Genomic DNA, 12,348 nt, shown 5'->3' with positions numbered 1-12,348 from the left:
TTTCACATTGTGATCGTTAATACATGTCATGGTTTTACTTGTTTGATACTATTAAAACCAATCTGAACCGCTCATCACCAGATATAGGAAACCCAACTGATTGATATATACAAGTTAGACCAAGACTTTAAGTTGAGATATCCAATTTGAGGACGTTTGCTTCGAAGCTTAAGTTTATTATATATAAAGCTTTATAGGTGTATATATATTGATACATATCACATAAAAAATAGCATCACAATTTGAAAGAGCATGATGGGATATCATAATGGTAAAAAAACTTATCAATTTGTTTTCTTTTTTGTTTTGTCACTTATGTTGTCATGGTTAAAAACTGCAACTTCCACTCCCCTTCGCCATCAATTGTTAGCAGCTACGGGAGGAGAAGGATATGGTAATTATAAGTGTTCTGATAAGGAGAGAGATGCTCTTCTTCATTTCAAAGCATACATTCATAAAGATCCCCGTGGCATTCTCTCTACATGGGCAAATGATGAAGAAGAAACCAATGATTGTTGTAAATGGAGAGGGGTCACGTGCAATAACCAAACAGGTCATGTCACAAAGCTTTACTTGCGCTCTGGTCTTGAAGGTAAGATTAGCCCTTCCTTGCTTAACTTAAGTTACCTGAATGACCTGGACCTTTCTGGAAATTCTTTTAATGGAACCATTCCCATGTTCATCGGTTCCATGACTCAGCTAAGGTATCTTGACCTTGGGTGGAATAATTTTACTGGAACAATTCCTCCAGAACTTGGAAACCTCACAAACTTGCATGGGCTTTCACTTGAATTCCTAAGTGGTTGTGCCGTTAAAAACTTAGATTGGTTGTCTCATATGTCTCGGTTGGAGTATCTTCACATGTCACGTATTACTTTGAGCAAAGCAGATAACTGGGTGAATGTGATTCTAAGCCTTAAAAAATTGTCATCTTTACGTTTTGGGGGATGCAACCTTTCACATGTCGTGCATCCATATTCTTTTTCCCTTGTCAATTCTTCTTCATCTATTGTTAACCTTTATCTCGAAGTAAACAATCTCAACTCATCCATGTATGATTGGTTGCTCCCACTAACTAGCAATAGACTTGAAGTACTTTCTATCTATAGCAACAAATTAGATTGGATTTCCAAATACCTTGGAAATCTATGTAGTTTGACGTCTTTATTTATTAGTAGAAACTCACTGTCTGTCAAATTTCCTGATTTCTTGAAAAACTTGACGGGATGCACTTCTGTTACGTTAGAAGAGTTGGTAGCTTCACATAACCAATTCACAGGGCCATTGTCTGATGATATCCAAAATTTTCCATCCCTTCAATATTTGAGTTTTTCCAACAATAAGTTAAATGGAACTATAAGCGAGAAAGTATGGGAACTACCCAATCTTCGTTTTCTTTTCCTTTTTTCCAATTCTCTGAAAGGTGGAATCTTTGAAAACATTGGAAAATCAAATATTATGAGTGTAGATCTTTCAAACAACTCACTCGGAGGAGTAATTTCCAAAGCCCACATGTCAAACATGTCCAGTGTTGAGATGATTGACTTGAGTTCCAACAACTTTTATGGTCCTATACCAAATGTTCCATCCACCGTGAGATGGTTAGACCTTTCCAAAAATCAATTTTATGGAAGAATCTCCTTTTTGTGCCAAATTGTCGATAGTCCTTTACTTTTTCTTGATCTATCAAGCAATTCATTGACTGGACAAATCCCAAATTGCTTGTGGCATTTCAGAAAACTAAGAGTTCTTAATCTTGGATACAACAAACTATTCAAGCTTCCTACTTCCATTGGATCTTTAATCAATCTTGAGGCGTTGTATATAAACAATAACAAGTTCTCTGGAGAATTGCCTTTGTCATTGCAGAATTGCACTAATTTACTTTTCTTGCATTTGGGGGCCAATAGGTTTTATGGTAATCTGCCTTTTTGGATTGGGGAAAAGTTATCATCGTTATATGCTCTTAGCCTAACATCAAACAACTTCTCTGGAGCCGTCCCTTTACAATTATGTCAATTAGTAAAGCTACAAATTCTGGACTTGTCCATTAATAACCTCTATGGAAGTATCCCTGCTTGTCTTAGTAATATCACTGCCATGGTTCAAGAAGAATTTTCAGCTCACCAAATTGTAAGTTATTCTTCTTCCCAAAGGTTTGACTTTAGCGAAGAGATTGTTGATCGTATGATGCTCCATTGGCAAGGAAATGTAAGGGAATTTAGTAGCAATCTAGGATTAGTGAAGATTATCAATTTATCTAGAAACAATCTAACAGGAAAAATCCCAGATGAACTAACTGATCTCCATAAACTAATTGCACTGGATCTGTCAATGAACACTCTCAATGGAGAGATTCCATCAAAAATTGGTCTGATGAAAGAACTTCAAATTTTAGATCTATCTAGAAACAATCTTTCAGGAGGATTGCCGACAGAAATGTCTCAGATGACTTTATTAAATTATTTAGATGTGTCGTATAATAACTTGTCAGGGAGAATTCCATCTAGCACTCAACTCCAATCCTTTGAGCCTTCAAGGTACACCAGAAATGATGGACTATGTGGACCTCCACTAAGCAAATATTGCCATGGAGATGAAGAGTTAGATGTCCCACCCCTTGTTGATCAAACTGAGGTAGAAGGTGAAGGCACGGATGAATTTGAGAGATGGTTTTGTATTGGTGGGGCAACTGGTTTTGCTATCGGATTTTGGACGGTGTGTAGTGTATTACTTCTCAACCACCGCTTGAGGCATGCTTTCTTTAACTACATAAATAGGTTGGAAATTTGGGTTTATGTAAAGGGATCACACATCTATCGTTGTATTTTAGATAATCCACTTCTGTCCTCATGGAAATCATAGTACTAACGTGGACATTAAAAATGTCGTTTCTCTGCTTTGTTATGATAATAAATTCAAACTTCCAATGTTTGTGCTTACCTATCATAATTTCGTAGTTATTAATTTATCACCACTTTAAAAGTTTACATATAGGTATTGGTTTATAGGGGAGAGTTTAAATGAGAACGCTAAATATGACGAGAACCGTGAGAACGAATGAAAAAAACACGAGAACTTGGTCAAAAACAATTCAGATTCAAAATTTCTTTGTACACTTATCATTATTATTCGAATACAATGTTAGAAATTAAATTTACACGTTTACATTTTTGTGAATTCGAAAATAAAGAAAATTTACACATGTGTGTAGGTCCCTTTTCTCGGAGGATCGAGAACAAACCTAAACCTTGTTATACAAACTCAGTAGCGAGTGCGGAATCCAAGCTAGCGAGCAAACCGGGATGATGCAAGAACAAACACAAGAACACACAAGACTCAACGATTAACACCACTTGTATTAATGCGTAGAAAGTTTCCGGTTACAAGCACAATGTTTACAATCAGTTTGCAAACTCTCAAAGTGTGTGTGTGTGTGTGTTTCGGACAGAATGCTCTCAACTCTCTTTCTGTCTGCCTGTGTGCCTCTTTGTGTCTCACACCTTTCACACTACACTGCATGGGTATATATATACCCAGCCTATGATGTCTGGTCGAAGGATCCGATAGATGGTCCGAAGGATCATCTATCGAAGACAAGTCACTCGAAAGATCAGCAGGGACCTCGAAAGATCACCTTTCGAGGTCTAAGCATTCGAAGCATATCTTTCGTCCACCTCGAAGGATCAACAGTATCCTTCGAGGCTATCCTTCGACAGAGAACATCATTCAATATTTACCAACTGTTTGGCCAAGTCAAACTAGGAGGATAGTTGACTTGGTCAAACTTACAAGACTAACTTGGACATCGTTTACATATAGACCGAATACAGACAAAGTACAGACACAAGTGCACCAACAAACTCCCCCTTGGCTGTAGCTTTGTCTTTATCTTCTATAGTTGTAGACTCGTCTCGAACTTCGACGGTCTTTGGTCTTCGAGTTACCAAAACTCTGATGTTCTTTCAAGTCTTCAATGTCGGAGGATCTTCAAAGTCTTCACGTCTTGAAAGCAGAGAGTGTATCAACAAACTACCCGTATCATGTAGGAAGTGTGTTGACAAACTCCCCCTTAACATAAGCTCCACCTTGAGTTATGCTCGTGAAATACTTTAACTTTATGAAGTGAGATCCTTGTGGTGTTGATGATGGCCAGCGGCAACTCGATCATCTTCATCTTTTGAGCGCCTTCTCGTCGTGTCTTCATTCCAGAGCTTGTCATCGACCATGTTCTCCTAGCCTTTAGAATCTGCACATGCAAGAAATCTAAACGCGTAATGAGAACAACTGCTTGGAATATAGTTAGTATAACCAAGTGATACACGAATGACCATGTCATAATCAACCACCGTCCGACAGTTTGAAAGTTTAACAAATTTGTCAATTTTAGCCTTTAACTTTCAAAACTTGCAGATTTCGACCGTTTATGAAGATTTAGTCAATTCGGTTTTCGTTCAGGTTTCAGGAACGAAGACTTGAGCTCCAACATCGTACGATCGAAAATAAAGCAGAAATAAAATCTTTTTGGCTTTTATAAAGTTTATATTAAAACACAGATTTTAGGCGTGTTTTTGAAATTAAAAGACAACAATTTAAAATCCTTTGAGTGTTATCAAACGACATCACCGCTAATGTCGTGCTGATATGCACCAAACGACGAAACTGTTTAAAAGAAAAACAATAAAAGTTAAGCAGTAAATAACTATATACAGACATTCTTTTTGCGAGTATCGAGGGTAAGAGAATCATATCAGTGTACGGTCATGCCAAAACACTCTTGTTGTTCAGTTAGTTATCATTAAGATAAGCATCCTATAACAATTATCGGTATTGTTGTCCACTTAAGCTCAACTTATCAGATGTAATCATGGCGAGGGGATACGTTAAGGTATGATTTATACTTACCGACCGGTGTTCATCCACATCACGACACATTCCCGTATCAAGGTATGCACGAGAGTTCATCTTACCGGTGAGTATACCGATTATCATCTGTTTGACCGTATAAAATGTGAGATACTCACTTATTTTGAATTGAAAACAAGCCCTTTGTGATATAATCACTTATTGATGAGGAACTTGATTTTCATATGCATGAGGGCACAGGTGCAAGTCCGTGAACAGGTCAGTACTTCCGTACAGCAGAGAGACGAACTTGACACCCGGATAAATGTGATATTTTATCACTTATTTGATTTGGACATGTGATTGTTTATCACTTATTGAGGTCGAATGCAGTATGTAATATGTACACGTATGTATAGTATCATGGAAGATCTAGACTTGCGTCCCCGTTATTTTTCGGTAAAAGATACAACCATGATACCCAGATGATAAGCAACATAAAGACCGAATATCTCAGAACCTCGGCAATCTATCAAACGAAATTTCGGTACTAAGACCATATGCCAATGAGTGGTTCCCACCTGGTCTTCAGTCGATTAAGATTTATATCACCCTGCACACTTTAAAATGATTGTGAGCCTACCGATACATCTTATATAGAGCTGCTTATCGTTTTACATTTAAGGTTTAAAGAGGTTTGGATAGACCACTGATGTACTATCATTTTCTCTTTTGCTCTCCAGGAAACTCATTTTTGTTTTTCTATTGTTTTTGTGTTTTTGAAATTTTTCGATGTTTTTGGATTTTCCAATTTTAGGATTTACTCCCCCTAAAATCAATAAACTAAGATAAAGTTAAAAACACACAAAGATATTTACAAAAATGATTTTCCGATGTTGGTTTACTCTTGCTTGACCTTAATGCCATTTACCAATAATAAGAAGTCAAATCTAGATTTGTCAAAAGCTTTGGTAAATAAGTCGGCACGTTGGTCATCGGTGTGGACCTTAACAACATCGATTAGCCTTTTCTCAAAGCAATCACGTATGAAGTGATATTTGATTTCGATGTGTTTGGTCTTTGAATGCTGCACAGGATTTTTAGTGATATCTAAAGCAGCAGAATTATCAACGTAAATAGGAGTAGTTAGGAATTCAAAACCGTAGTCCCGCAATTGTTGTTGGATCCAAAGAACTTGGGAGCAACAACTTGAGGCAACAATGTATTCAGCTTCGCATGTTGATGTAGCGACACACGTCTGCTTCTTGCACTGCCATGTGACTAGGCGATTTCCTAAAAACTGACATCCAGCCGTTGTGGATTTGCCGTCGATTTTGCATCCGCCAAAATCAGAATCACTGAATGCGACCAAGTCAAAGTTATTATCCCTAGGATACCACAGACCGGTGTCGGGGTAAGCCTTCAAATAACGAAAAATCCTTTTGACAGCTGCAAGATGTGAGGCCTTCGGATTAACTTGATATCTGGCAAGTAGGCACGTTGGGTACATTATATCTGGCCTTGATGCTGTGAGGTACATAAGGGATACGATCATTGCGCGATAGTATGAAGGGCTAACAGGTTCACCCTTCAAGTCAGGAGTTATTCCGTGATTAGTTGGCAATGGGGTACCAATGGGCGTTGCATCGGACATCTGGAACCGGCTCAAGATGTCTCCAACATATTTAGTCTGATGGATGAATATCCCAGACTCTGTTTGTTGCACTTGTAGACCCAAAAAGAAATTCATTTCCCCCATAGCACTCATCTCGAACTTATCCTGCATGATGCACTCGAAATTCCTACACAAAACATCATTAGTAGAACCAAAAATAATATCATCAACATATACCTGTACCAGAAGAAGATCTCCATCTTGTTCTTTGATGAAGAGAGTACAATCGATAAGACCTCTTCGAAAACCGTTCTCCAGCAGATATGTAGATAAGGTTGCATACCAAGCTCGTGGCGCTTGATGAAGACCATAGAGAGCTTTGTTGAGCAACCAAACCCGATCGGGATGAACAGGATCTTCAAAACCTGGAGGCTGTTCGACATATACCTCTTCTTCAACCACACCATGTAAGAATGCACTTTTGACGTCCATCTGGTAAACCTTGAATCCTTTGAATGAGGCATAAGCCAGAAAGATCCGAATAGCTTCCAGACGTGCAACTGGTGCATAGACTTCGTTATAGTCGATCCCTTCTATCTGTCGAAAACCTTGAACGACTAAACGAGCTTTGTTTCGAATAACCACTCCACGGTCGTCTTTCTTGCATTTGAAGACCCATCGAGTGCCAATCTTCTTGTAGTTCTCAGGTTTTTCAACAAGCTTCCAAACACCCAGCTTGTGAAATTGCTGTAATTCTTCCTGCATGGCTTCAACCCAAGCACTATCTTTCAATGCTTCTTTCCACGACTTTGGTTCTTCTTGTGACACGTAACACGCGAAGGACCAGTCATTTTGTTGACCAGATTCTCTTATAGCTGAATACAAACCAGCATTCCGGTTGTTTCTCAGCTGATTACGCGTCTGCACACCGCGATGGACATCTCCTATTATGTTCTGCTGGGGATGGGTATCGTGAATCCTCATTTCAGGATTATCTGGCACACGAGCATTGATACCCAAATTGGTAAGATTAAGATCAACAACCAACTCCACACCAGGAATGTGGTTAGAGGTGGATGCATTCCCTTCAGCAGTGTCTACATTCTGCGTATGAGGTGTATCACCAGAGGCACCTTGAACAGGAGCAGCTGGAGCTGAAGATCCTTCGGCTGCATCATGATATTCATCATCTTCAGAAGAGTCATTATAATCAGCAGCATCTTCATAAACCTCATTTTGAACCATATTGTTGACTGACAAAGAAGCTTGAGGGTCAACAACAATAGGTCTAACCAATGGCGAGACAGCAGCGTTGTCACTTTCCAACAACATTCGAGCAGCTGCTGATTCTTCGTCAAAGGTTGGCAGATTAAAGGAGTCAAATAGCCCATCGTAATCGAACATCCACGGATCACCCGGAGCCCTAACAGGACTCGTGTACCTTTGAACCCTAACTTCGCTCCAAAGCTCAATCTTTTTGGTAGCTAGATTCCAAACACGAAAATTCGGAGTAGCATATCCAAGGAAGAAACCCTCGATAGCTCGTGCACCAAACTTTCCATCCGGCTCAATCATAGTACAAGGAGCACCAAACGGTTCAAGGTAAGAAAGATCCGGTTTCCTTTTCTGAAGGAGTTCGAAGCAAGTCTTGCCATGTCTCTTTACTGTAAGAACTCTGTTCAACGTGTAGCAAGCAGCCGATACAGCCTCTCCCCAGAATTGAATAGGGAGTTCCGACTCTACTAACATTGTTCTTGCAGTTTCTATAATCGTCCGATTCTTCCTCTCAGCGACACCATTTTGTTGTGGAGTATAACGAGAACTGTACTCATGAAGAATGCCTTTAGAAGTACAAAACTCATCCATAACTTGATTCTTGAATTCAGTTCCATTGTCGCTTCGGATCCTTTTCACTTTCAACGTATAGAGATTCTCCAACATTGTAAGAAGATCCTTGAGGATGCCAGGAGTTTCACTCTTGTGTGCCATAAAAGATACCCAAGAAAATCTAGAGTAGTCATCAGTAACTACTAAACAATAGGCATCACCAAACGTTGTCTTGTGCTTCATAGGTCCAAAAAGGTCCATATGAAGACGTTCGAGAGGCATGCTGACAGTGTTGATTTTCTTCAAAGGGTGAGACTTCTTTGTTTGCTTCCCTTTTTGGCACGAGACACAGATATCTTGTAGATGAAAACTTCTTACAGGCACACCATTCACAAGATTATTTTTCACCAAATGGTTCATCTTTCTCAAGTGAATGTGTCCCATTCTTCTGTGCCAAGATATAGACTCCTTTTCTGTGGCTTTTGAGACAAAGCAAGTGACTTGTGCAGATGTAGTAATTGCCTGGCTCATATCGAGAATATAAAGATCATTAACTCTCGGAGCCGATAAGAGAATCCATTCTTGTGGAATTTTGAATCCAGGTTTCAGCACATAGCAGCCAGCGTCATCAAAAATCACTGAGAACTTTTTATCGCAGATTTGCGACACACTCAGAAGATTGTGATCAATTTGCTTCACATAATTGATCTTATCAAAGCACACGATACCATTGGAGATACTTCCTTCTCCAGTGATGTACCCACCTTTATCACCCGCAAAAGCAACATACCCTCCTCTAATATTTCTCACGTCATACAGGAGCCGTAAGTCGCCAGTCATGTGCCTGGATGCTCCACTATCAACAATCCAATGACTATTAATAGTTCCTCCTAGAACATCCTGCACATGTCAATTAAATACATCAGTTGAGAATGGGGACCCAATCCTTAGTGGTCTTGGGTCGTCCCTTGGCATCACGAAACGTGAGCTCGATCTCTTGATGATTTTTAAGAACAACTGCTCCCCCTGAATTGTCACCCGACTTAGGTAACCAAGTTTGTCTGTGCCTACCAGTTTTTGAAGATTCTGGTTTTACAGATTGTGACACACTTGATTCCTTTTGCACTGCTTTAACTTCATATTTTAAAGCTTTTTCAACAGTTTTCATGTTCTTACGTCGTTGTTTAGTTTCTTGTTCTTTTACAGTTCGTTTATCTTGTTTAGGTGAAACTGACCGACGTTGAGGGTGAACTGTTTCAGGTGGAGCCTTTTCAACCAATTTCTTCTTTGGAGCATTTGGGCAGTTTCTGATAATGTGCCCAATTTCTCCACATTTGAAACAAGTTCTCCTTTCAACAGACTTAGGAGAACTTGATCGACTACCAGATGTTGAACTTGTAGAACCTGAGGTACTTGCTCTTTCATCACACCCGTTTGTGTGTTGCGTGTAATTGTTATCACTGTTACGTTTCAAAATCTTGACTTGTTGTACAAAATCAGTGTTTGATTTGTTTTCAAAAGTCTCAATTTTATCTGTACCTTTTGATGCTACAAATTTAACATCTTTTCCTTTCTTTGTGTAACGAGCTCCTTTTGATTCAACCTTAGCCTTTGGCTTTGGAGCTCGTTGTTGTTGTTTACCCTTAGAAGCAGTCGGTTGTTGAGTGGTTGGAGATTTTTGATTACCAAACTGTTTCCTAATCTCAGCCTTAGGAATTGGATCACATTGTGTTACCACAATTCCCGGAAGTGTTTTTCCCAAAAATTTGTTTGTATTGTCTTCAAAGACTTTGTCAATCAAAGATTTATTTACATTTTTAATTGGAAAAACATGATCTGAGTAGATTTTATTATCTCCAACCAAAGTGTACAACACATTACTGCTTTTAACAGTAGACACACCTGTCTTATCAACCTTGACAGGATCAATCACTTGCTTCTTGACAGATGGAACCTCAGGAGTATCAGGATCACAAAGGATGTGATTCTCTCGTGGAATATCTACTCCTTTCATCTTGCTAAGTGATTTATCCTGATCACTTACAGCCACTTCTGATTCATCATCCGATGTCTCATAGTCCTCGATAATTGGAGGACTTTGTTTCATGGATGGTGAAGTTTCTTGTTCCTTAGGGGCTGTGTTTGAAGAATTGTCCGGTTTGAACCCAAGCCCAGTAGTAAACTCCTCAACATCAAGAGGCACACTGGGTTCATACCGAGGCATTTCTTCCTCATCAGGCATCTTGGTATAGTTGTTCATCAAAGGGGGTGGACATTTGTTATACCCTATGCCTTTCTGATTTCCCTTTAGTTGTTGAACATCGATGATGTGATCAAGCACAAATTGGGAGTTAGAATAACTATCCAATTTCTGTTTGATCGCATCATGTTCGCATTGGGCAATGGCTAATTGCTTTTTAGTTTCTTCCACAATGTTAATATATTCATTTATACTCACTTGCTTGTGGTAAACTACTTTGTTAACCTCGGACACATTTTTCTTTAAAGTTTCTATTACAGATTTAAATTCTTTTTCATTCCGAGTTAAAGCCATGTTTGCCTCTTTGCATTTCGACAGTTCAATAACCAAATTCTGGTTATGACTATGAAGCTTTTCTGATTCAAGCTTCATCTCTGCACATGATTTACAAATACTAGGAGCAGGAGGTTCAGAAGTTACCTGACTAGTAGAGGCTGAACCATTTGCCATAAAGGCAGTTTGAAAAGAAAAAGCTCCATCTTCAGAAAATAGCTTTTCCATTTCCGTTGATGTAGCAGCAGCCTTCCTAATCAGAATTGACTTCTGACATTTAAGCTCATCAGCTTCATTCAGAAGATCCTGAATATCTTCACCTTCTTCCTCCTTCTCATCAGGCTCTGAGTGATTATCCCCAGAAACAGAGCCTTCTTCATCCGAACTTCCAGAATAACCAGAACTGTCATCGCTTCCAGAAGATTCTTCTTTATGAACATGCTCGATGACCTTAGCATACAAAGCAGTTCCACTTCCCTGATCACCTTCACCAAACTGCACTGACCAGTCACAGCCTTCATCAGCTTGAACAGCCAAAGCCCGATTGTGATTGGTAGTTCCAGGCTGTCCCTGATTGTTGTTCACTGCCACCATCCTCCGTTCACGGTTTTCTTGTTGGGCATTCACATTTGTCTGGTTTCTGAAAGGGTTGTGATTGCCGTGTTTTGTTGGTCGAGTGCACTCACGTTTAAAGTGCCCTTTCTCGCCACAGTTAAAGCACGTGACGGCATTAATATCAAACCCATACTTCGTGTTTTTCTTTCCTTCCAACGAAGTTCTTCCAGTTCGTGCCATGAAATCTTTTGCCCTTCTAACCGCACTAGCAAAAGCCCATTTAATATCCATCAACTCCATTTCTTCCTTGTCGATCTGATCATAATCTTCATTGGTCATGTTGATGTTTCCAAGCTGACCAGCTACCAAACCACAGTATGCGCTGACCATGGTGTTGATAATTTCCATATGTTCCTTAGCAACTTCAATGCTAAGGTGTGAAAGATTTGAGTTGTCGACTCGGATTGTGTGATGACTTTGGGGTTGAGGTTGAGGATTGCTTGTATAGTGAGCTTGCTGTTGTTGTTGTTGAGGTTGTGGTTGTGGCTGTGTTGGAACAGGAATGTAGGACCTCGGATCGAATTGAGGTTGTGGTGGAGCAGCTGTTGATTGAGGAAATGGAAAGGAACTTGAACTTGTATTGGACACAAATGCAGTCTGCAGCTTAGGTTGCTGTTGCTGAGCTGCAGCGGATCTTGCCAAAGCATCGAATCCTGGAAGATACATTTCTGTATTCTGAGGAGCTGGAGCACGCCTTGCTTTCCTAATTTCTTCATCGTTTTTATGTTCCAGCCTTTGAATGAACTCATAGATGTTGACTTGATCTAGAGTTCTAGTATGCTTCAACAGCTCAATGAAAGAACTCCACTTTGGAGGTAAGGCGTCAGCAAATCTACTCACCATGTCTTGTTGAGTAGAGACAACTCCATAAGCACACATCTCACTAATCAAATGATAGAAACGTGTGATCATA

General features: G+C 39.5%; 1 protein-coding gene across 2 annotated transcripts; it reads left to right on the top strand.

Moving 5' to 3' along the window:
* Positions 1-224: 224 nt before the first annotated feature.
* On the top strand, positions 225-3,185 carry LOC110901042 (receptor-like protein EIX1). 2 transcript variants are annotated; one of them, XM_035985975.1, is made up of 2 exons: positions 225-271; positions 374-3,185. In XM_035985975.1, the coding sequence occupies exons 1-2, from the start codon at positions 253-255 to the stop codon at positions 2,863-2,865; spliced, it is 2,511 nt and encodes an 836-aa protein (XP_035841868.1). In that variant the 5' UTR covers positions 225-252; the 3' UTR covers positions 2,866-3,185. The 2 variants fall into 2 exon arrangements, with proteins under 2 accessions (XP_035841868.1, XP_035841871.1); XM_035985978.1 differs by having other exon boundaries at positions 231-2,133; positions 2,495-2,711.
* Positions 3,186-12,348: the final 9,163 nt, after the last annotated feature.

This window comes from Helianthus annuus, chromosome 2 (genome assembly GCF_002127325.2).
Source record: "Helianthus annuus cultivar XRQ/B chromosome 2, HanXRQr2.0-SUNRISE, whole genome shotgun sequence".
Classification (NCBI taxonomy): domain Eukaryota; kingdom Viridiplantae; phylum Streptophyta; class Magnoliopsida; order Asterales; family Asteraceae; genus Helianthus; species Helianthus annuus.
The sequence above is the reverse complement of the archived record's forward strand: the minus strand, read 5'-3'. Positions and strand labels throughout refer to the sequence as shown.